The sequence below is a fragment of the Apaloderma vittatum genome, unplaced genomic scaffold (assembly GCF_000703405.1).
Source record: "Apaloderma vittatum isolate BGI_N311 unplaced genomic scaffold, ASM70340v1 scaffold31737, whole genome shotgun sequence".
Lineage (NCBI taxonomy): Eukaryota > Metazoa > Chordata > Aves > Trogoniformes > Trogonidae > Apaloderma > Apaloderma vittatum.
This window is the reverse complement of record NW_009725071.1, coordinates 2069-29103: the sequence shown is the minus strand read 5'-3', so window position 1 is coordinate 29103 and position 27035 is coordinate 2069. Positions and strand designations below refer to the sequence as shown.

The 27035-nt window shown below is 37.6% G+C and overlaps 1 protein-coding gene across 1 annotated transcript; it reads right to left on the bottom strand.

Moving 5' to 3' along the window:
* Positions 1 to 156: 156 nt before the first annotated feature.
* On the bottom strand, positions 157 to 25612 carry CLIP4 (CAP-GLY domain containing linker protein family, member 4). The gene is made up of 15 exons (XM_009872771.1): positions 25480 to 25612; positions 23002 to 23141; positions 22011 to 22104; positions 20984 to 21145; positions 17317 to 17435; positions 14673 to 14909; positions 11751 to 11886; positions 11112 to 11252; positions 8455 to 8538; positions 5165 to 5305; positions 4601 to 4732; positions 2303 to 2426; positions 1849 to 1913; positions 1093 to 1165; positions 157 to 478 (listed from the first exon to the last, which is right to left on the bottom strand). Exons 1-15 carry the CDS (start codon positions 25610 to 25612, stop codon positions 157 to 159), a joined length of 2103 nt encoding a protein of 700 aa, XP_009871073.1.
* Between the last annotated feature and the right edge of the window lie 1423 nt (positions 25613 to 27035).

Genomic DNA, 27035 nt, shown 5'->3' with positions numbered 1-27035 from the left:
TAAAATATATATTATATATACACACATACATATAAATACTCATATACATGTAAAATGCAAAAGTAGTTTTAATCATTTTAAAATAAGTGTGCATTCTAGGTGGGCTTCTTGTGTGCTTTAAAATCTTTATTTCCTATGGTATGAGCGCATTTTGGCTCAGCAAATATCATCTACTAGTTTTGATCCGTTAATCCCACGGTAGGTTACTCTGCTGGGGCGAACTAAGACTCCGTGGTTCAGCTTGCAGGTGAAATAGCGCTTTTCCCCCACAGAGCCATCGTTCTTCCCCTTGGCACTTCTGAGTTCAAGTCCGAGCCATATCCCCGGTGCAAAGTCTGTAGGACCAATGTACCTGATGGTCCCCATTTCATTGGAGCTGGTCAGAAGAACCTGAGAGCCCTCATGCAGCTTCACTGGTCCCTTGGTGTGAGCTGTAGTGGTATTACTCCAGCTGCGTTGTAACACAGAGCTCTTGGATCTAGTTAGGAAAAAAAAGGGGAAAAAATACCTTGTTTCTATAAAACACCCAGGGCAAATCTGTAATTCAGTCAAGTTGACTGAAAAAAGAAAAACTGTTTTGATCTCATGTCACTAGCAAAACATATTAAACACAAATAGGCTAGTACACATGGCAGTCTGAAATACCTGGAAAATCAATTCCCTCTCACCTGATGCTAGGATCTACAATATTTGCTGTAGGTGGCAGTGTAGAAAATTAGGCAGCACGAAACATTTTATTTGGGGCTTGAAAGAGTTTTGCCAAAACAACTTTTAATGTGTAAGCATCAACTGGGATCACTAGGACGAAGTGAAGTCCTTTAAGACCCTCTGAACTTCACCCAGCTGTGTGAAAATACACAAATTTGGAGAACATGCAGTGATGAACAAACAGAAAACAATCTTAATGCCAATGTGAATCCAAGGACTGTACTGCTGGATACCCACGGAAAAATAGTCTAGTACTGATCCGTTTTGGAAGGAAAAAAATGAACATGTAAAGGTCTAGATAGTATACGTGCATAACAATTTTCTTCTGAACAAGAAACAGTAAAGCCAACAGCCACCCAAACAGTCTGACCTCAAAACACTCACCTAACAAAGGAGTTTCTTCTATTTATCTCCTTTTGTGAAGATGCAGAAGTGGTGCTTAGACTGCGTCTAAAACCTAAATGGAAAGGTTAATAGGCTGTGTAGGACTTCTTAAAAAAAAAAAAAAAACACCACCTTTACAAACTCGTATTTTTTGTTGCTTTTATATCGTTTCCACTACACTTGCTACACATTCTCCCCTCCAATTTGGAAATTAAGTGATGAAACTTCTCATGAAAATAAGTGTCCACAACATGGTCAATTCTTCAGAAAGGACAGAAATGAAATTAAACAAACCAAAAAAGGGTAATTTGAAGAAGCCCATTCCCCAAAAGTTTAGATAACAAAAAAAGAAAAAATAACTACTTCAGGTATCACTCAGAAGTTTTAGTAATTTCATATGGACCCCTCCCACACTGATCTCACCAGTCCCAATTTAGCTTAACAAGCAGCTTCAATTTATGGTTAACTCTGATCAAAATGCAATACAATAATAAGGGAAGAATGCCAACAGTCTTAAGTCTGATAAAATTACTTCTGCCAGTGTAGGGTTAATAACAACACAGCACTCCACATTTCCTTCTCCAAGCTACATTTTTTTGGAAGGGACCAGCCAAATGACTGGCTGGCTCTGGGTTCCTTCAAAATCTGTGGTGCTGGTGCTCTCAGAGAAGTGGGCTTTGTGCAGTAGGTTCTGGCTGCAGACTGGGAGCCTGCAGTAGGCTCCCAAAGCCAAATCACAGTGTCTTATGCTCCTACCTGGAAAAGCGCGATTTATTTTACTCGATGCAGTCTCTGTGAGAGAATCCAGAGAACCCATTAGTCTGAAAAGCAATAACACAACAAAAGACATGTCAACTCCACTCTGAATGAGCCTGCTTCTGGAGTCCTTGCCAAATGCAGATTAAGGTCTGATTCTTTCCCTTCGCCATCCACCTCCCCTAGAGACACTAACATTGCAGTTGTACTCAGGTGGGTATGTAAGAGGTGCCCAGAGCAAACTCCTTTATCCAAGTTACTTTCCTTTTACTCAGCAATAGAACGTGTTTTAGCTGATCGAAAACCCACCAGGTTTTCAATGGGGGTTATAAACTTCCATTAGCAGAAGAAAACGTTTCTTTTTTTCCATATCTGCTGTAAAACTTCGTTTCCCCTTGGCAATATTTAAGAAAGTGTTTGGCAACACAAACTTTAAAAGAGCTTCAGTGCTTACCTCTGCACACGAGATGGTGGTGCAAATATACCATATCTGGGAAGACAACTGAAGTACTGAATGCCTCCCACAGAACCGTCATTTTTCCCATGAGGCTTGTCCAATTCAATTCCACACCAGAATCCTACATTTCAAAACAGTAATATCATGGTATTTGGAACAAAACACCACAGGCTTTCCTTCATCTAGACACTTGGCACAGCTGGCATTCATCCACATCAAGGAAAACAGTTTCTACTTAGAAACTGTCTAGACAATAAATATAGCTATTATAAAGTAACTATGTAACTATGCAAAAATTTATTATCAGAGTAAATCTAAAGATAATTATCTCAGCATGTTTATATACTTTCAAGAAAATTATTGACATTTTAATTAACAGATAAAAGGTAAAAACCTTTGAGATACATATATATATACACACACTAAAGCAAATTTAACTGTGGCTATTTGACAAAAAAACGAGACAGAAAAGAATAGCAGTGATCGTTTAAGTTTCCCCACTTTATTCTTCTGATCACATGGTTTATGCCTCATCTGAGATCATCAACAGTAAAATTAAAGATTTGATACTAATTCATTCCATCTAGCAGGTCATAATTAACACAAATTGCAAGGCTGGTCGTGTGATATTGCAAGAAGGGTGTAAGATTCGGAACTGGCCAAAAATTCAACTCATACAGAACACTGAAGAGGCATCAAGATATTAATAAGCTTGATCATGCATAACCTGTGATAAATGTGAGCTAATTATGTAAAGGTGCTAAATTTCATACTCCATTAGCAGTCCTTATGTGATCCATCCCCAAAAGAATCAAAATTTAATTCAAGTCACTTGGTACTAAGGCACTGGATAAAATGGTAATTCTAATTATCAGCTCAAGAAACTCAGGAATGACAGCTTATGCATTAGAAGGGCTCAGTATATTGGAAGTTCTCCCTTTCCTGTTTTTAGAATTAAATAAAGATCTGCATTGCAGCAAAAAAAAAAAAAAAATTAATTTTGGGGACTTCCAGAGCTTTGATATATATTAAAACTGAAATATTTAAAAATGCATCTGTTGCATTTTCTATAAATTACTGGTTTTGCAAATGGGGAAGATTCATCATCCTCTCATCCCACTACTTACAATACCACGTTTTTCTCAAAAAAATTTTGTCCCTAATTTGCAGCAGAGAGGGAACAGACTTCCATTGTCAAACAGCTTCCTGATTTTACACTTGATACAGTTTATTTCGCAAACCAGTCCTTTTCCCATTGCTTACTTTGTGAGGAACAACACGAAGGTAAAAGTGATCACATTATAAAGAGCAGTATGTTAAGCAAGGACCACCTACAAGCAAACTGGGGAAAGAGGAGAGAATGAAAAAAGCACATAGCTTGTACCACAATCTTGCATTCTGTTTTTTGTGGGCTTTTTTTTTTTAAATATCAATGCCACCATCTGTCAAGACAGAGTATTGCCACTTACATATCAGTCAAATGGACCTCTCAAACTACTAGGCACTCGCACTAACACTTACCAACTGGTTTTGCATTCTCTTGCAATAAGATTACAGATAAGAACATAAAGAACATAGAATTTGGTTGCAAAAAAAAAAAAAATTACTATTCAGAAATTCATTTCCAGAACTCAGAACAACTCACTTCTGTTTGAAAACACCTGGCTTTGCTGCAATGTGGTTTTTAGCAAGGGAAAGGGAAGAAGGAGCTGAAAGGGAGAAGGAGAGAACAGCAGCAGGGTTGGGGGCTTTTTGAGACAATTATAACTTTTCATCTGTCCTGTGACCAAAAGGTTTGTTAGTTAAGATTGAAATATTCACAATTACCCTCTTAAAGATGCCAAGAAAGTAAGAATGAGACAGGTATATGATATGGTAAGAGTACCGGTATTGCAAGAGAGGAGCTCTGCCGAAAAAAGGCTTGCTACAAAAAAAGTAAGGAGTAAAGGTATGTGATCTCAATAAACTATGTACCACTTTGGAGCATAAACAGAGGATTTTCAGAAAGCTTTGTAACATTACCTACAATTTCAACATCAAAATATTTCTCCCAACTAAGCCATGTTAGTGGGCAAGTAAAAGTCACATTTTAAACTGTTATTTTGTCCCAGCACTGGCACCGAAGTAAAAAATATTCAGTGAAACACAGGAGAGGGAAAGAACTGAAGCAAATCCGTAAATTTTGCATTTTTTTAGAGGGAGTGAGGGAAGATGGAGTTCTCCTAATGTTCATATGCTTACATATAAGTTACTCTATATTAATTCAACATCATACACAAAGAATATTGCAAATACCTGGTGCAAATTTTGTCATCCCACAAAACCTGACAGTGCCAGTTCTCTGTCCTACGACCAGTACTCGGTCTCCAACCTGAATTTCTCCTTCATCAAAATGATTTTTCCTTGTAGCCGGAGAATTACACAACCCTGGTCAACAGAAAAACAAGATCTGAAGTTAGTGACATTCTATCTTTAAAATTTAAGAAAGTCTTCAGTAGTGAGACAACTGATCAGTAAATAAAAGTATTTATCTTTAACACAGTATACCTTTAACACATGGCAACCCACCACAAATTTTGTTTAGACAAAGAATTGCTTTGCTTCAGCATGAAAACTCTCAACTACGGCCTTCTCTCTGCAGTTGAAAGGTAGAATGACCAATTACAAGAACACTTTTGCTCTTGAAGGTTCTAAAAAAGCTTTTAAGAAGTTACCAAATTTAAGTTTATGGTTAAACTACTTCCCAAGTGTCCTTGAACTATCTCAGATTCTGAAATAGCAACAGTATAGCAACCTAAGTACTCGTTACAGCAGTAAATTCCCACCTATGAAAACATACCTCAATAAACCAGACCCTACCTGCACTAATTTTAGATGGGGCAGAAGACACCCTCGTCACTGCCTTTTTATTGCTGCTTGTTGAGTTCCGCTTCTTCGAGTAATTCGGTTTGCCTTCCGAGGAGGTAGTAGAAGAGGAAGAGCTGCTATACCCAGGAAAACCTAAAAGACATAAACAGAAATAGTCCTTCAGAGATCATATTCTGAAAAGGATGGATTAAGCAGAAGGGAAAAGTTCTGTAAAGGAAGCAGTTATCTGTTCTCCACAGGGGGCAGAACACAAAGTAGAGAGAAAAGACGAAGTTGTTAAGCAGCGTTTACACAAACACCTGTCAGGAATGGCATAGGTGCATCAGATCCCGCCCTGGGAGTAAGGGGATGTCTGCATGTAGGAAGAGGTCACCACACCCTCTTCTTTATTACTGTATGAAACAGTCCCAAGCATGTTCATTGGCACTTGGAGCCTTAGGAATAAGAGCTCATGCCACCACACTTCCAGCATCCAGCCTACTAAAGATTTGATGAGAAGCGAGAGAAGGTGATAGTATCTGAGTGAATTATTGTCTGGATTAAAGCCTACTACATTCCATTAGATACTACATTAATATTAAAATCTGTACCATAAAATAAGAATGGCAAATAAATCATTTTTATCTCAATTTGCAAACCCTGATGTCTAAACTGTCCGATAAGACTTATGTTCAGCTTTCCTCCTTCCTTTTCAAGGCTCTCCCCACTTCTCTGCTTTCCTACCCCCTTCTACCCAAAATAAGGCAGAGTAGAGAGCAAGGCATGTCTATGCCTCTGTTTCCCAGTGTGAAAAATTAAGATAATATTGCTTAATGAACTTTCCAGAATTCCAAGAAGCTTAATTCATTAGTTTTCACTTGATATTGACACGAGGTTAGCACGTTCAACATAATTTAATCCTCCAATCTGGCAAAACAGTAAAGAACTGCAGAAAGACAAATGCAGTGCATCAAAGGAAAAGCCTGGGTACGTGAGAACAGAGATCTGAAGACACTGAAACACTGGCTGCAGCTACATTACAAGGAAGAAATTACTAAATTGTGGCAAACAAGCAAACTTCAAGTCCAAGGTATAAATACACATGTGCATTTGCAAACACATACTACAAGTCCATAGACCACCAATCACTTCTACATGAACACAACAAAAACCCGCTGAAAATAAACCAGTCATTGAGATGCTTCATTCTGTGGGAAACTGTGGGTCAGGAGGAGGAAGAGTAGACAGGACTTCAGGAGATCCTATAATCCATTTCTCTTCCATCAGGTGAAACAATTGGTTGTTAGATCACTCCTGACAGGTGAGTGTTTGACCTGTTCTTAAAAACCTCCCATCAGGGAGATGTCGGGACTTCCTCAGCCATATATTTCACCACACGAGTATCTGTACTGTTACAGGGCTTTTTCCCCCTAATATAAAACATAAATTACCACAGTTTTCACTCAAGATTTCTTACTCTCATTACACATACAGAATGAGTTATACTGTTCTCTGTATCTGAAAGTTTCCTGGTTTATCCCTTTAATTTTCTGTTTTTTCAGTCACAATCACAAATTCCAAGTCTTACCTCCTAAGTCATGTTTTATACCTCCAGTTCTGGTGGTGTCCTCTCTGAATTCTCACCCATTGACTGACATCTCTTTGAAATGCTGTGTCTAATACTAGACACAGTGTTTTAGCTGAGGCCTTAACCTGTGCCAAATAAAGCACTCAGGTCGCTTTGCGTATCTCACGTGCCTTTTCTATGCATTCCAGCGTGTGGAACGCATAACGCCACTTTGGAATGGCATGACATGGATGACTTTTGTAATACTCAATATCCCCATGTCCTTTCCTACAAACTATTACCAAGCATGTCGTTCTCAGGGTGTGTTTATATATTTGAGTGTTTCGGCCTTGCTATAGAACTTTGTAGTTGTCCTTACTCCTCTCCTTTCTCTTCCCCATCCACCCAAGACCTTTTTTTCCAACTCATCAAGGGATTTGAGGGTGTTGTTGTTTTTTTTAAAGAAAAAAAAAGGCTCAGTACAAACTTCGGGAAAACCTCAAGCTAAAATAGCCTTATTTGACAAAGAACCATTGCCAGCTACTTTGTAAGTTGGATGCTGGATTTTCCTAAAGGTTCTGCATCTGCTTTATAGCAGTATCATCTAACTCTAAAATTAAATCCCTAAATGAAGCTTCACCCCACATCACTGACAACCTATAAAGCCTCTGGAGTCCTATTCATTGCAGATATCATATTGTATCCATCAAACTGAGACACTGTACTGCCAATTAATTTCATTGTGTGACCAGGACTTGGAAGAACAAGCTATTAACAAATATGAACAACATGTTAGAAACCTCTGTCTACACAAGTTTTTAGCTCGCCTCTGAAAAAGTATCATATAGGGCAGTACTTAAATACCTTACCCTAGCTTCTTCCCAAGTCTCTTCCTCAGAACTGTTCACTGACACAGGATGGAAAAAGATGCTTCTCTTCTAAGAAGGTACATTTGAATTCACACTTCAAATTATTTCAAAGAAGTACTGCTTTTACCAACACTTGCAGTATGGCTTTATAGACAAAAACTTCAAAGGAGACCCGATTTTTACAGTTTGCTAAAGACACTCCTGAAAGCAAGGTTCCTTTATGTTTACAATTCAGCAAACAAATACTGATGCAGTAGAAGTCACCATCCAATTCTAAAACTACGTAATTGCACAGCATGATTCAGATGTAAAAGGAACTTCTTAAAAAGCTAGTTTCTTTTGAAGTTTATTATGAGTTTTCCACGATACAGTGCCAAGGCTGTTAAACGCTGCTCAACGATAACACTTTATTATGCAAGCTTGAACATAAAGATATAGAAGAGAACAAAAATTCCAACCAAGTATGTGCAGAGTTCTTCATTAAAATCTAATTAGTAATGATAAAGGGCAAAAGGTCTCCCTCAGAAACCTAAGAAGATAATTCTGGAGATCCCCTGTAAGATCATTTACTAAGAGGCAGCTTTCAGCTCTGAGGGCTTGTCTATATTCTTGTCCATGTATTTGGATAGAAGCTGTTACCAAACCAACAGCGAATGCCAACCAAGAATCCACACAAATTACTCTTGCTCTTAAGTAATCTAAACGTGTACAGCCTGCTTAAGACTTGAATACAGGCAGGCAAGGTAACTGTTGTCTTTAGTGTAGACAGGACTTTTACAGAAGACAGTAATAATACTTCTTCTACCCTTCCCAAAACTTCTTCTCAAGATGTTAAAAAATAAATTAAATAAAACCCATTTAGTTACCGTCTTTTGCAGGTACAGTTTTTCCTCTGTTAGCAGTCATATAGTTGGTTTCAGAAGCACTGTCTTTTTTTGCCATATTTAGGCCTATAAAAAGAATATGCACAATTAAACATACACATCCTAACAATGAACAATAATTTTATGGCAAAGTCATGTATAAAAGCAATTTGACAGATCTGCAGATTAGTGGATGCATAGATAAAATAGATAAAACTGTACAATTCCTTAGACTCTTGATAAACTGTACTATTACTTAGACTCTTGATAAATGGGTAAAGGGAGACTGCAGAATTGTTTTGACATAAGCACAGATGTTAAACACCTTAACACATTAAAACAGTCCAAACTTTCTTGCCAAACAATAAAGAAACTGCAAAATATTAGCACAAAAGGAGTTTCACTTAAATGTTTCAAACATTTACATCTATTATATAGACAATATTTGCCTTTATACTACTTAGGCTTTACTATTCACTAGTATTAATTTCACAATTTCTGCATTAAAGATTACACAGAAAAGTTCTGAGAGAGAGGTTTGGGACCAAATCTTATTTCCTAAGTTGTAGATTGAAAGAAATATGCCCATGTGATTTTTAAGAGCCTAACACTTAAAGCAGCAATGTTGTGACAGGCATATGAACTAGTACTGTCATGTAAGTTATAATTTGTGAACTGTCATTTTGCATTCCTGACAGTTTCTTACCCTAACTCAATGAAGTATACAAGCTTATGTATGATTTATCCCCTTCCTGTCATGAAAGAAAAATCACATCTTTTTTATTTAACTACATCTCTTGGCCTAACTCAACTACAGGGGTTGAACAAGTTTACAAAGGTACTGTATTTTCCAAAATTTTATGGTTTAGCCACTAAAGCATCAGATCAAAAAAACTACTGTTTGTGACTGCTAACACACTTCTCCACTTGATCACAGTAATCATTTTCCTAAAAGCTAGAAAAAGACCTATTATCATCTGATGGATCACTCAAATCCAGTAGAAACAAATCAAATTTGAAAATCTCTATACAGTATTATATTCTACTTTGCAGCTTATAACTGTATCTACAAAAAGCATGTTTTAATTTTTCTTGGATCATTAACAACCAGTGTATTGCAGGGATGAAGTTTAAAGGAAAGAAACCTAAGCTGGTAAGGCACATAAACGCTGCAACACAAAGTTCTGCCTTTGCAGCTTTATCCTCCCACTCCAGCCAGTGAATCAGCCAGGCGCATTAATTCTGAAGGACCTTTCAACGCAAGGACATCTCATAAACGGCAGCTTCCAGGTGACTGTCAGTGCTGGGCAGATGATGCATAACTTGCTCTGCTTTTCATCTCAAGCAAAGCATCAAATGTTTAAAATTTACAAAGACGCAAATACACCTTTGTGACAGAAAAGGGGGTTTGTGACTCAACCGTCCGGAACACACTGTCTGCGACCAAGGAAACGGTCCTTGCCATTAAAGTTTAATGAGTTAACAAACAGTTCACAACAAACTGAATCAGATGTTGAAAAACATTTAAAGGAAAACGTGAGCTTAGTTCCACTCCGAAGCAATACTCCTAACTACATGATTGTTCTGAGCAGCTTTTTATGCAAGATGTCCGTCTATAAATAGCTTAGATTTTGTGTTAACTGTAAATATACGTAATTGAAGCTTACTTCCTCCTCAATCTATGCAGATAAGAGTTACATAAGTCATTCAAAATACTGCCAAAATGCATGTCTTTCGCCAGCCTGGTACGTTGTTTCTATACCCTGTACATTACTGGTAATATGTGTCATGTTTTAGGGTGCTTAAGTAAATTTGATGAGAATGTATGCCTATCTTCCATCCCTCAAGCTGTGCCGTCTTTCTATGAGTCACCTAAACAGGGCTCAAAAGGCAAAAGAAATGCTAATGTAATATATTTAATGATATTGTTATGTAGTCAGCCAGACAGAGGGTCAGATTATGCACGGTGGGCACTGTGTCTGTACTCCAAACACCTTGGAACTTAAACAGAAAAGATGCATCATTCTTACCTCACAAGGAAGGAACTGAGACAGAAGGATTAAGCAATTTAAGTAAATTATTAAGAAACTAAACCAGAGCCGAGGACTGAGCCTGTAACTCTGATCAGTAGATTGACGCTGCATTACAAGGTCATCCTTTCTCTTCTAATTTGCCTCTGGTTTTGCTCAGATAATTTAATTAGCAGATAAAACACAATCACTTAAATAGTTCCTTGATCATTTTGCCAGAAAATAAATTAAATTTCTTCAATTTCTAAACATAAAAGTGTATTAGTTTCTAGATTTTCACAGATTTTGGTGAGATGTTTCAAGTTACCCAGGAAGATCTTAGTAAATGGAATCATATTAAGTTTAGACATTCAGCAGTCAATCAGAAAATACTTTCATGCTGTGGTGAACTTTTTATTTTTTTAACAGAGTATGTAAAGAATGCAACCTGTCATAATACGTCAGATCCCTCTAATCACTAAAGAGGTACACACAGTGTCTTTCTAGTATCAGCTTACATGTAGCTAATAAATATCACCTTCTCATCCCAAGTGATGAATGAATTCCAAACATGTATTTTAATACCAAGATTTGCAGGATTTGTGCTAATTCTTAAAGATTAGTATCTCTCAACACAAAAGAAAAACTCACCTGAATTCACTTTGGAAGTTACGTGCGTCACATCTGTTTTCTTGGATTTGACCAAAGGTGAAGATCGCATGGAAGAACTTCGTATAGAGCCCTTCTTATGACCAGAAGCCTTGCTTATTTTAGAAAGAGGTGCAAAGATACCTGGAGAGAAAATTGTATGTGTCAAAAAAACCCAAACAGGTGTAATATTAATGTAACAAAACTTTCTGGCTACATCTCTTGCATCAATTACTTTAGGGGTTTTTTTCAGCCATGATCATTGCTTGCTACACTTGTAGGGTAGGAAGGACTAGCTCAAGTGAACAGTGAAACCAAAAGGCTTTATCAAGCAACTTGAACAGAGTAATTCAGGAATTTAGTAAAACTACTGATTAGAATCTCCTTTTTGTCCTAACAGTAATGTACAGTCTGCACTGTTATGGAACACAAGACTCTGTATATCATGAGTGTCTATGAAATATCAATTTAAATAACTCAAGCTGAAAGTTGGAGAACTACAAGTCTGAATTGCTTAAAAAGGAAGACAAAGCAGGTAAAGAAACATGGCCGTTAGTGTCACACCACAAATAAACAGCCTCAACGATATATTTTAAACTTCAGGTTTTAAAAAAAAGTAGGAAAAAAAAATAAAGGTTATACCGTGTTTTGGTGCGCACTTGAAGTACTGGACTTTTCCGACACTTCCATTGTTCTTTCCGTCTGGTTCATCCAGCTCTATGCCAGCCCACTGGCCACTGGCAAATTCCGTTGTGCCACAAAATCTTAATGTACCAACCTAACACAAAAAGCATCAACACAGAACAACTGCGTTAAACAAGTATTGTTTACAAGAATATGGCACAGATTACAAAAGAGATTGCAAGTCACCTCCAAGCTTTTAATCAGAATGGAGAAATACAAACAATCTCCCTCACTTATTCTCTATTGATACCAGCAAATGCACTTTCCAAAACATCTTAGTCCTTCTGTGTGTGTTTTGTATTAAACAGCGGTGGTTATTGACAGATCTCAGGCAAGAATGAGGCAAAGTACCACTGTACAATGCAACTAGAAGTCAGCATGGTACAGGAGCATATGCCTAATGAGAAGTGTCTCCCACAACAACAGTTCTAGAATCAGCGCTAGATATCTTAAGATTCCATGAAAATACTAAATAAATAAAAAAATTAATAGATCTGTATGTGTATAATTATTTTTGCTATATATTGCAAAGGTTAAAGGGTGAACTCCAAAGTATACTTAATTTTTTATTTGGAAAAGATTCATAAGTCTTTCATTCCTTCTTTATGATTAAACAAAATTTTAAAAGCCAGCAAATGTTTTAAACATTTGGTTGCTGTTTCAATATATACTATACTATGTACTCTGAAGAGATCAAGAACATCAAGACAGACCAGTCTTGCTGGTGGACCTCAGTCTCCACAAACATACATAAGCTCACACACTTCAGCCAAACAGAGAAGGAATAACTAACAGAGATGCATTTAACATTGATTTAAATTGATTTTTATATTTGATTTTTAAATTAGCTTTAGTCACAAAAACCTTTGATCTTTCAGTTGCTCAGTTTTCATTATCTCATGAGACCTTAAGACTATTAGTTCATATTTTACTGACTTCACTGTCTAATCCAGCCCTCAGAGAGAAAACACACAGAAACCATTTCTTTTTCTTTACTGTAAAACCTTCCAGCTACTCTTTATCATTCTGTAAAGAAATAAACGTGACCCAGCGCCTGTGTTCTTCTTTTACACTGAAGATCTCCTTTAAACTCAATTGTTACAGGCAGGTACATCACACTAATCTAGCCCGAGGAAGCCTGGCCAAGCAGCCCAAGAGATTCCTCCGCTCTCCAGGCACCAGCCAAAGGGCACATACTGAGAGATCAGGACGCATCCCAAACTGGAGGTGGAGATGGCAACAAACCCTAGGACTTGTGCAAGCAAAGACCAGAAGACATCTCGCACATAAGAAACACGACAGGAACAGGAGAAAAGAGCTTTCTCACAGCTGCTGGTTTCCCTGTACTCCCACTTCATTGAGTGTCCATTCAGATAATGTCTAATCTAGCAAAGCAGGAGACGGTGAAGCTGGGGGACCCCAAATCACATACCCACAAACACCTCCTTACATGGCTTCCTACCCTGTAAGACAACTAGAACGACAGGTGCAGTAGGAATCAAGCATTTTTTCCCTCTGGCATCTACTGTGTTTGGCTTTCAAGCTTCATTAAAGCTGATCTAGGAGACTGTGGAAGCAGGAAAGGGAACAGAAATCCATAAACATCACTCGTAAAAATGCTGCTGCTCCAGTGCCCTTGTCACAGCTTCCGTATTCTGGATATGAGGCCTGATCCAAGAGGAGGTGAAGAATTGGACACCATTTTCATCACCCTGTTCTCACTTTAGCTCCACCCTGCACACGAGTATCAAGGGGGAGGGGAAGACGGGGCTGAGATCAGCTTCTCCATTCAGACAAAGAGAGTAAGCCAGCGGGAAATGACGTGGGAGTAATGCAGAACAACTCCCACACAAAGAACAAAAAGGAGGAAAGCAGACGTGGAAAAGGAAGACCGAAAAGCACAATCACATTCCTCCTTCCAACCTGCCATATGACAGCTTTGGCTATCATTTGGCAGGCATTTTTTCCCTTAAAAAATAAGACCTGCTGGTCTTGGGCAGCAGAAAAACAGCTTCCAACAACTTCAAAAACACCATAACAGCATACTCATTTTTTTTTAAACCAAACCCAGGAAGTTTTATCCATACACAGTAAGCACTTGCCCCTCAGTTAACTTGCAATTACATTATCTCCCCTTGCTTTCACCCTGCAATGGCTTTCTGTAAGAGAAACTTCCATGAACTTTCTACTGTCTTGAAAGAATAAGCAGCTTCCTGCATGTACAAGTTAAAATTCTTTCTGCATAGCCAGGGATTCCTTCACTTTTCCTGTCCCAATTTCAGGAATACGTCAAATGAAAATACAGAACGGAAGTTGCTTTGCACGGGTGGTGGACTTCACTGTAGAACACTTCAGTTGTGACAATTACGAATCTGAACTTGCACTAGACAAATACTTGAAGATAAAGCTACTCAAACATAAAATTTTTCTCACAAATGCCTTCAATATGTACCAGAAAAGTATTTGAAATCTCTGAAAGAGTTCTAGCACTCTTAAATCATTTCAGAGCTCTTGCTATCAGAGCAAATAAAAGGCATGAACGCTAATGGCAACATCAATGTTACATTTTTCATATACATGTTAATACAAGCCCTGCCGTGCTGACATGCTACAGGAGACCATTGCAAAATTGTTTAGATACAAAGTGCAGACTCTGCCTGTCCAAACAGGTTTTCATACCAGTGACTTTCTTTAACACAACCTACTGCTTACTGCACTAAGTTCAGCATATTGCTTTCTGAAACCGGATCCTTACTGCCATCCAAAGTTCATATCTTCCAGAAAGTGTTATAGACCCTAAAATTTCAGGTATGTCCCCAAAGGAGTAAATAAATTGACTGTCCAGAAATTTTGAAGGTAGTATCAAGTCATTCATCATACCTTCTGTCCTGCAATAACCACACGGTCTCCCAGTTTGAGGCCAAGTGATAAAAGCATGGCCTTGCCTGTGACATGGTCATAGTCTGGAATCAGGGCTTTTGAGATGTCACATGAGAGAGGCACCGCATCCAGCAATATCTGCTTGATTTCTCTTGCACTGGCCGCTTCATCTGCCATGTCCAGTGGCATATCTACTGATTTAGGAACTACATCTGCTGGAATCTGCCCTTTGGCATTCTGTAGAAACATAACAGAGAGCAGGATTTAATGCTGTGATAAGATAAACTTGATTAGGCAAAACCATAGCAGTTTATAAAGATTTAACCATCTTCATTAGATATCTTTCCTACAATCTAAACACCTGAAAGAACATGCACATTTTCAAATGAGGAGGCCAAAACATCCTTACATCTATAAACCAGGTTTTACAGTGTCTTATTTTCAGAACTGCTATGTTACCAAAATTTTTAATCTTAAAAACATTATTAGTACTCAGAACACATAAAGAAAACACCTGTATATATCCATGTACCTGAACACAGATTTAGGAAAGTAAGGAAGAATTCTGATCTGTAATGCCAATATCCTAAAGCTAACCTCTCCCCAAGACTTTATCTTTACCCAGTGTACAGTTTATTCCTTAGTGAGCTTTATTCAAATGTAAGACAGAATATAATTAAGATATGTGGCATGTATAGCCTACACAACGTTCACGTCTCACATAAATACCTGAATAAATCTATTCAGATTTATTTAGGTACAGGCTATTCCATGAGAGATGAACTAAGGACAAAGACTTTTCCATTCCCAGAGAGCAGTGACGGTGATTGCCTGTATGTCCCAGATGACACTCGCCTCAGGCCAGAGTTGGTGAGTATCAGCTCACCTGGAGTTAACACTAACTCAGGGCCAGCTGGCCAGACAGCAAGTAACCCTGTTGGCTGTCAGGCAGCTATGGTGGGAAATTCTACCTACACTTCCTTCAGCAAAGGCATTAGTATGGATCATCTCCTATCTGCCAATTTTCATGAAGTCTTTAAAACATAATTATCTCGGTCTTCCAGATTTGCCTCAGCTGAGCCCTGGGACTCAGAAATTACCGAAAGCTCAAAGAGGCAATGACGCAGAGCAAGACTGTATTTGCTTCATTTCCTTAAAAAACAGATTAAAAGCTCAACCTTCCCTAATCCCCTTGTATAAACCTCCCTGTCTCAACACTAAAAAACTATAACCCTTACTCATTACACTCCACTGTAGCCATCTAAGCAAACTCTACACACTGTCGCTACTGAGAACTTCATTGCAGGATTTAAGAATTAAACTACCTACCATTCCTTAAAAATCTATGGTCATTCCATAAGGAGAAGGTCAGCCCCATTCAAGTCACCATGCCTTGAAAACAGGCTATAGCTGGGTTAAGGCTCAGCGAGGAGTTTGAGTTACTGAAACTGGAACAGGTTGCCCAGGGCAGTGGTGGAGTCCCTGTCCCTGGAGGTATTTAAGAGTTGTGTAGACATAGTACTAACGGATACGGTTTAGTCAAGGACTTGTCAGTGTTAAGTCAATGATTGGACTCTATGATCTTAAAGGTCTTTTCCAATCTAGGCAATTCTGTGAGTTTTTAGGCATCACATTAATGATTGTTTTGGTCGCCTCAGCCCAGCAACTGAGTCCAGCAGGTGCCCTGCAAGTCTTTGCATCCACAGAGAGCAGGGGGAAAGAAGGCAGAAGCAGGCATAGTGGCACAGGGTTGCTTTTCTTAGGGACAGAGCTATCTTTTGCCAGCTCAGAACGCTCCTGCAACCACGAGGCAGTGCTCCCTGGGACAACAGACTCTTAAACATACGACTACCATAGAATTTGAAACATGTGCATGCACACTATATAAGGAGACAAAGAACAAAAACCAGTGTTTTTAAAGAAATCTACATTGAATATCATGAAGAATTTATGAGCAATGATGTTCCAGAAGTTTTCACATCATCAACGATAAACAAGATAATGACTCTGAGTATCCTTAAAACAATTTCGCTTTTAAAAAAAAGAGAAAAATTTGAAAATGGAGAACTGAGATACTACATATGCTAAAAAAAACCCCACATAAACAAACAAACAGAATAACCTAAATGAAAAAAACAAAACCCACAAAACCAACTAAAATTCAAGATTCGTAGCTAGACACATATAGCAGCACTTTATAATTCAGGCGTATTATTTGGTTAGTAAGCAGAGCAGTTAATTATCAGTTACTTATGCTAAGACTAAGTTTACTGATCAGCAATACACTGCATTTCAGGAGGTCACAGATTGCACTCCTGTATTTCTGAAAAGATCCACCACTGTCATGACAGCTGTTGCAAGAGACAAAAAGGAGTATTAACAAATGAAAGTTTAAGCAACAAACAGCAGGACATCTTGAAAGCTACTTTAACTAATGAACTACACTGTGACACAAAACCACAAATGTTAACACACATGTATGACAATGCATAAAAAAATCATCCACTACAAGTTACAAATAACTTTTCTGAGGCATGATCACTCCATATAACATATTTTTAGCTAACCAAAATCCTGGACAGACTGTTCAATTTTTCCAGGTAGTTTTTTAACCTTTTGGTGAATCTACAACCTAATTTCTTACCCTAAAGGCAGGATTTGCTCCATGTTCCAGTAAACACTTGACCGCTCCTGTACATAGGTTAAATGCAGCAATGTGCAAAGCTGTTCCAAAATCAAAATCACTACAGGTGGCATCCACATCTGCAATGAAACATCACAAGTGAGGTTAAGCAAGTCTGTTACATGAACATTCACCCTGTGGATTCCTTGAAAGTCCATCAATTTTTGCAGTTTATGTTAACATTTACACAGAGACACCGTTACTTATGTACTAAATGTATATGAGAAGTAATTCAACAAAGAATATCAACTTTATCTGCATTTGTTTAATCATACCATGAGCCAAAGTGGAAGACAACCATTTATTTTCATTCATTGCATAATACTGATGACTTCACTGCAAAATTGTTGCTATTCAGGATGCCCAATCTACCATGCTAAGGTTAACAAGTGAGTAACTTTAGGTTGTGTGTAAATTAATGTTTCAGAAATGTTTATATTTGATTGCTTCTAGGTGTCGAATGTTAAAATGAGATGCATCTTCAACCATTTTTTTTCCTTTGTGAGCAGGCAGTGAGGCAAGGGAAAACTGATTATACCTCTGCTTTACATTGACTTAATTACAAATAGCTAGGAACAAAGTAAGAGCTAAAGATTTTATAATTTCTTTGTTTTCAAATAATTGCACTCTGGAGGGACTTGCACTGATAGTTTGGAAAATGGAGAACTGCATTTGACTAGAAAAGATTTAGCATAATATATATTTCTGTCAATAGTTCCCAATATGCCTTTCAATCTGCTGTGAAGTTATCACTGTTCTAGAACACTGGAGTTTTAATGTCTATTTAGTCTTTGACTCCTCTCCTAAACTCTACAAGAGGTGTCAGTTTGAGTCAACGATGTATAAAACTGTTCATTAAAAATGCCAACGGATTTGCTACACAAACCAAAAGCCAACAAGTACTGGCAATAATATCCAACTTGAAATACTGGTGAGAAACATAAAACTTTCCACCTCAGGGCTGTACAGTCTCCCAGTATTTTCCAATATCAGTCTCTGTCCCAAAAACCACTAGCCCTTCTCACAATGTGATAAACAAATTATAGCCCAAATGTATCAACAGCTTTATATAGTTATACTAACTTAAAATTTTGGGGGCAAATAAAACATCGACATATATAAAAGATATACAAATATACGTGTCTGTATAGATTATGTCAATTTTATACATACTAATAAACATTGACTCTGAATTTTATAAAGATCAAAGATAAATTTGAGTTCAAATTTTAACAGGTTTAGAAGTGCACTTATATGAATACAAACTTAGCTATTTTAAATTTAATTGGCACACGCATGAAAAAAGACTGCATTCACATGACGCAATCGTAACGACAGCTACGTATGCAGATGTATCTTATATATCAAATGTCAAAAGACCACTACCAGTTTCAAACTGAGTAGAAGCTGGGTAGTCGTATGCAACCATTGAAACTTCCATGTTTAATAAGGCTATCAAGTAAATATTTTCGGCACACACGGGAAACAATCTGCAGAAATACTGATCAGTAATGTCAGCTACTGAGTCAGCAACAGTTGCATGTACTTCTATTTTAAAAAGTAACTGGCATCAAGATTTCTTTTTAAATTTAAGTAGACTAGGGGGACCTCTTCAGACTAAAACCTTTAAGCATGAAGCTTGCAAAACACCGTTTTCTTATAGTTTTGTTCTAGGTCTAAGTTGCCATAGTACAGCCGACAAAAAGAAACACAAAAACATGTGGAAAAACTTTTTTACTTTGAGGGTGATAGAGCACTGCAACAGGCTGCCCAGAGAGCTTGTGGACACATTCCTGTGTGACCTACTCTAGGTGACACTGCTTTGGCAGGAGGATCGGACTAGATGATCTTTCGAGGTCACTTCCAACCCGTAACACTCTGTGATATTGGATGTTATCCAGTAACTACCTCCAAACTCTCTAGGGGAAATTAAAACATAGCAGTGGTCTGTCATTAGCAACCCACGTAGGTACAGTCATTGTCTAATGCCACCACACATCATTTCTAGATCTTAAGCCCTTAAGGATTTTTATGTTTAAAACCTCTAAAAATCTCAAATCAAACTAGCTCACTGTTCTAACAATTGAGGAGTAAATCTGTATGAAGAATTTAACACCAGAGTGTCATAAAGGAAATAGTTTAGCAGTAAATCAAAAGCAAATATCTGCGGTACTGGCTGTTTCATAATGGGCAGCTCAGAGTCAGCATTCCACCACCTTGAAAAGCTATTTATACAGTAGCAACTATTTTTTCTCCAGATCGATATGGATCCATCCAAGGCTTATTTGCCTTTTACCTACATTCTCCCATCTCTGCAAACTACCTGATGAAGCACGGAGCTAAGATTATTCTTTCTATTAATTCAGACTATCCAGTGCTTTCACATCACAGGGCAAGACATTTTAGACATTTTCTGAGATTTAAAAAAAAAACAAACCAAATGTCTGCTTATCCAAGAGTTGCCAACTGCCAAGGCATTTAACCTGAATGGTTTCCTTGGAAATCTAAGCAAATTCCCACCCCTTCAGTAGGCGAAACAGGAGAACACCGAATGCAAATGAGGTCTGAAAGAAGACCTAATCTGCTGATGCAGATTATGGAGACTGGACTATCAAAATGTGATGTGGATTTAACTACTGTGCAGTCTTATTTTGCCTTTTGTCACCAACCTACACTTGTTACCTCTTAAGCATGTCATACTTGTAGCAGTGGTGTTTAACAATTACTTCCATGATGATTCCAGACATGGTAAGCAAGTCTTGGGTACTCCAAAAACCTATTAGCTTTGAGAATTTTGTGACAGAGTCTTTAGCTACAACTAGCCAAAAAAAGGGCATTAATCATTTGGCAAAATGGCACAGTCAGAAGGATACTGAGTAGAACAAAGTAACATTTGTACAATTTAGTACAATTTAGTATTAAAAAGTATCTGTACATTTAGTATTAAAATTGGTTACTAGTTCTGAGATCCTGACTAAACTAGGAACAAATGGCTCAGAACCATTTCTGTATTCCCACTGGCAGTAGCATAAATAAGGCTCCAATTACCAATGCTTCATATTATCACTCCAAAAGGTGTTATCTATTTATGTCAAACACTAAAGTCAAATTTTTCCTTACACGTGACCTTCCAGAGAGTTGAGAAGTGGGAAAAATTAACACGACAAAGCTGCTTCAATCATTAGTTTGCCATACGCCATTGCCAAATCCCCACTTCTCCTCTACCCTTCACCCAGCATTTCAAACATACTTACCAACATTTAAGGAATCTTAAAAACCCTAAAAACATACCAGAACAGTTACATCTCTGGTTTTCCACATACATTCTCCTAGTCCTCCAGAGCTGACCTATTTGCTTTCCATTCTGTTATTCTGTTAGGTAATTCTCTACCATCTTGTACAAAGCTCGAGTTTGAAAACCAGCAACGGACTCAGTGTATTAAACCACAAAAATATAGGTTAAGAGAAAAATAAACCAATGAGGCCACCTAAAATAATAGGAAATTATAATTTTGTTATGTATAATGGATAAACAAACTCCACATTTGAAGACCACTACATACCAGCTTAGGGTCACCAGTGTAAAAAAATATGGACAACTACATGAAACAAAACTAACAATGCCTACCTTTTGGCTTCGCATTTTTCAAAATAACATTAATAAGTTCTGGAACATCAAAATAGGCAGCGTAATGCAAGGCATTCATATTTGTCCAGCGACTGCGTAAACTGCTATCAGCACCCAAATCAATAAGCTGCGTTGCAAATTTTACAGCGGTTTCGACATCACCTGCAAGGTAAATTTTGTAAAATATGCATGAGAGACTTTTTTTGCCCTCAAAAACCACACACATGCTTATGTGTAACACAGACTGTATATTAAACCCTTAAAGCTCACAGCAAACAATTACTATTTCTTTTCAGGATTAGGATGCAGAAATTTTTTTCCTTTTGAAGGGCTGAAAAACACTGCCTGTTTGTCTCTAATGTAAATAACGTGTCACTCATCAAAACCAGTGATTTCAGTATCTGACTGGAGGAAAAAAAAAATTTACACACCACAATGTTAATGTTAAAAAGATCTGCCAACACCAGAAGAGCTAACCTAAGCAGGACCTCATCCAGAAACTTAGCTCAAGAGATGAACTGGGGTTGGGTCAACAAAAAAGTAGCACAATATACAAAAGCTAACAGGGATGTCCAAACAGAGTTAACTATGGTTTTAGTTCCAGTACTTTTGATCATAAAAATGCGAACAGAGATTATTGTTTTCTTCTGAGGTGATCAGGGTGAAACTGAACAGCCAGGCATCTAAACATTGTAGTTTCACAGAGGTAGGAAAACTGTCAATAGCTTAGTTAGCAATTTGTATCTCAGTCTGAAACAGTTTTTGCTACATCAAATATATGTTTAAGCTGGAACTATCGTTTGTAATATCTATACCACTTACTCAACTTACTCCCCACTGCCACAGCTATAAATGTGCAACAGCTCTGTATCTTCCTTTCTGATGGCCATTAGAAGAGCAAAAATCAAGCACTAAAAAAAAACCCAACAAAAAACCTACTGCAAGGAAAAATTCTGTAACAGTCAGCAAGATTAGCCTTTGTGAATTAATTAGGTTTCCACATCTACAATGACATTTCTTTACTCACCGATGCCATGAGCCCCTGATTTGCAAGTGTAATGCAAGAGAGTCATATCAGTCAGTCCATCTCTGTCATTCACATTGCAACCCCTTTTAAGGATCTGGGAGACAAGGGGAAAACAGCATATTTTAGCTCAGGCATATCTCTGATACCAGTATTACTCAGTAAGTTATTTCAGATATATCGACCCCTGGATTCATTTCAACGGCTAATAACAAAGAAGCCTGTCAGAAGAGACTGTAACTGCAGAACTGAGCACAGGCACAAATGTAATACATAGTATTATATGAATATCATTAACCTTCATTGTTTACAGATTTTAAAGCTTCTTTGCATTATTACTTCTAATATTTCACATGCTGGAAAATTAAATGCTTAACTGAACAAGAGAAAAATGACATGATTTACGAAGTCTCTCCCTTTGTTCTTTGATCTGCAACAATTTCTCCCCCTTCAAAAAAGTGCCCAGTTATATTATGGTTTGAAGAATTTTCACTATACTTCCCCATCTGTCTAGAAAATCCCATAACCCAGAAGAACAAAAATAAGAAAGTAGGATGGAATTATAAAAACAAGGTGTCTTCTGAAAGCTGCTTATTGCAGGTTGAAAAGAGATTTCAGTTCCTAATTCCTTTTGTGCCTTGGAAACATTGCCCTTACGGTCAGGCTTCACTGTAATTTTCTATCTTGGAGTTTATCATCACTGCTAAGTAGGAAACTGAAACACCAAGGTGAAGGGTCTCTAAACAACTGCTCTGAGAAGAAACATTTTTCCTATCATCTATCCAAATGTACTGAATTTTTATCCTTCATCTTTCTCTTTCAAAATGAAAGCTGACAACGTGGAATATAAGGCACTGATCAGTGACTACCTGTTAAAAGGCAGAAACTGTATCTGCATTTATGACTAGTTCTGCTTCTGCAAAAACTGGATTCATTGTCGACACATTATTTCTTCGATACTGAAAGCATTCAAGGATCTTCATTTACACCTCACCTCATTCCCAATTATATCAATATTCTGCTGGACCTGTGGAACCCACTGCCTCAAGATAGCAAACAATTCAGAAACAGACGTTTTGGGGTTGAAAAGTATTTCTTGGCATGCTGCATCATTGGGATCGAAGAAGGAGAACTCTGTTAAAGAAAACGGAATTATTACGTACAATTGTAAGTTTTAATATGCAAAGACGCTACTACTCACACTGCAAAAATCAGTGTGTTGAATTAATTGAGAAAGTTTTCTTTAACTTCTTGTCTATTTTTCCTTTAATGCTAAGGTCTTGCTTATACTTCCAAGAAAGCTTTGAATCAGCAACCAACGCAATGGCACTGCAAGACTGATTTTAAGTGTAGGCAAGGACTAACAGAGATGTGCAGTAATTATGCTAACAAGCATTTACTCTTGCTTCAAGCCAGCCAAAGACTGCTGATTCAAAGCTGTTCCCAAGCACAGACAAGCCTCTTGTTCTTTCAGTGATTAAACACGTACATGAGTTCTCTATATGCTACAAAACATGTCTTTTCCTTCTTCTTCCATCACAATTTACATAAAACACACCAAAATATAAACACGTGCAGAGATCAGGAAGGCATTCTATGGCCATCATTATTTTCAGGTATTCCATAAATGTATCAATACCAGCTGGTGGCAGCTGCAGGTAACAAACATCTGTAAAAATTAAGCTACCAAACCAAGATCAGAAAAAATATACATATTTTTAAGATTTTAAGCCTCATGTTGCTTTTGGAAACCCAAAGTATAGATGCAAAAACCACCTTATTATTAAACTACAATATTTCATGTTACTTACAGGTGTATGTGTGTGCACATATATACACATACTATATTTTAAACTTGTGGAACTTCTCGCAACTCCAGAAAATTATATGGAAGACTCTGGACAACAAGGGCTGTTAGGTAGAGGGAATGGAAGCAGAACCTACCATCATCAGCAAATGACTTAATCATGGAAACCACTGAACTTTTACCCCCACTGCAGCTATCAGGGAGTTGCCTTTTAAAACAGTTTTGAATAAATGTACAGTGTCAGTTTGCATCAATCACAGATGCAAGGCTCTTGGGTTAAGTAAAATAGAGCATCAGCTATTACGACGTGGTATAAGCTACCACTGGATGAATCACCATAACCCTTCCTCAAAAACAGCATAACCACACTGCTGGACTGGATTAACAGATCAAAACACAGCTTCCTGGCTATCTAGAGCTGTTCTAATGACATTTCCTTGATTCAACAAGAATGAAAAAGGAGAACAATTTCACTGATATTTAGCATGATTTTTTATTTGCACCTAGCACATAACCAAAAAAAGGAAACTCCATATCTCCCAGTGCTACACAAAGAGTGCGTCTCACCTACATCCCACACATTGACACAGATCTACTCATTTATCTACTAATATTAAACTTCCGCACAAAGCACAGTTGACCTATTTCTGAAAGTGATGAAGTAAACAGACAACCAGCCAACAAGATTAATGACCTTACATAACACGCATGATTCCTACTCTAGCAGGAACATTTCTAGCTACAAACCTGAACCAAATTAAGTATCAGAAATCCACTCTGATAGACTGCTACCATCAGCATACCATCGTAAAAACCTGAGAACACACGAAGTATTAATAACAACCATCCTAAATGCTTAACAGGTGACCCGCTGTAGCATTCGTAAACCAAAGCCAGGTTACAGAAAACCTGTTAAGACAGTAAGTTCCATGAAAGGATGACAATAGCATCTAGATACTGTAAAGCGTTTCTTTCTCCACCTCTGTCTCTCCGATGCATTGATTACAGTGCTCAGCTGTGGATGCAGTAATTTTAAAGGTAAATGGATGCTATTAACAACCTCTGCAATATTCAAAGGTAACAGATCCTTACTTACAGTGACATTTTAATATATATCCCATTTAAAATATTATTATAATTTATACATGTGAAGATAAACCAACATCATTTCAAAAGCTGATCACTGATGCTTGCTTTCATTTTCTAATGCTCATTTCAGTCCTTACCACCACAAACATCTACACTTCCAAAAGAAATATCCTCCTATAGTCTATTTTTCACAGACTGAAAGCACAAGGAAAAGTGTGACTCTAGAAGTTTTAAATGTGACGTAGATGTTTAAATACATTTAATGAATGCAATTTTACTTCTTCATACAATACCCAGTTCTACACTGAGATGTAAAAAAAACCCTACCAACGTGACCACACACATACAGAAGAAACAGTAAGAAGGAAAAGATATTATAATTTAAACTGTATGCAATAAGAAAAACAGAAAAAGCATGGGTCTTCATCTTTCATTTCCTTTAGAAAAGAAAAAAGAGTATTTAACAAATGGTAAACTTTTTCTGAAAAGAAGAAATTAATTATTAGTTGATAGCTTTTCTTAAAAATCTATTATTCACTACTGATCACAAATTCATTTTTTATTAAAAGTACATACCACAGTCTGAAGGCATTGGTGCTGCAGCAACAGAGAAAGTTACAGATGCTTCAGAGCTTGGAAATAAGAACCGTTCTCTTTCAATGAGGGCATCTCCTTCTAATGAAGGTTCTGGGAGATCCTCTATGGTCATCTTCTAGAAAGCCACTTTAGGAGGAAAAAAAATAATAATGTCATTAGAAATACTTTTGATTAGTTTTACTGAGTAAGATATAATGTTCAATGAGACTAAAATCTTCCTATTTGCAAGCATAAACTAAATTAGTAAAAACTAGTAGAGTATGGTGTCAAGGATAGCTAGCTTCTAGTTCTGACTTGATCATTAAACTTGTGTGCTATTAATGGAAAACATAATATTTCTCACCAGTTTTCCACTTGAGCTGTAACGAAAATAATTATGACATAATTAGCAACTACACGGTGATGATGAATGGATTAGTGAGTTTTACAGCTTTATGAAAATGTGAAACATCAAATACCTGCCCTCATACTCTGCATGCATATTGCTTTCCTTCACCGTGAGCAAGAACGTGCCACCGGCTACTGCCTTCTCCTCTTTTAAAATTCTCAGTACTTTAATCTTCCCACTTAAAGCTGCAGACAATTCATCACCAAGTGATTCACTCCCGGACTCATGATTCCATATCAGTTCCTTTCCCAGCTTCTCCCCTATATGTTTTAAAATAGCATACTTACCACAGCCTTGCAAACTCCACCCTGGTGTTGTCTCCAGTCAACTTCTCAGGTCTTAGAGCAACCTAGGAGAGAGAAGAAAGACGAAATGGCCACATAGGGTTATAGCAACATTCTCTAGCAACCAGACCAAGTTACATTCTGGTCATGGGACACACGCCAAGATCGGAGGAGAGCTGGCTACCACTTGTAAGACAACTGCTCAGGCAAATTCAGTAACGAATAACGAAAAACATTATTCTTCATAGAAACAGGCACTACTGGAGATTACATCTCCCTGCTGAAAAAATGAAACTCTGCATCTTGAATTTTCATGGTTAAGCACTTCTACTAAACAACTCAATTTTTTTGTTCTGGAGATTACTATGCAGTGCTCTTCACTCAAGAATTTGTTTGGCCAGTTTGCTTGACAGAATGACTTCAGGAAGCTTAAAGGCATGTTTGGCTTTATTACATTTAATCTATACATAGGAGTACATAGGGACAATAAAAGTAGTCTGGTTTTCAGACTTTTTTGGGGTTTTGGATCTTACACACAACAAACAAGGTGAAAAGATCTGTTCTAGTATTTCCCCAGATAAATTTGTCACCCTATTTGGGAAACTCACAAAATGTACATTCTAATATAAAAGGCATTTTAGTAGCAGATTACAGATGCTAATCTTGAAGCAAGTAATTGGAAACCTCATCCTTTTGCAAACCATGCACAGTTCATCCTGCCCTCAACTTCAAAAAGAGGTCCACATGAAAAATGCTCATTTTCTCTCCAATTAGTCTGTCTCTTCAGTCATACGCAGCTGTACAAATGCATGTGCTGGTACAAAGGGAAGATCAAGAATGAGGTCACTCGGAAGGGCAGGACT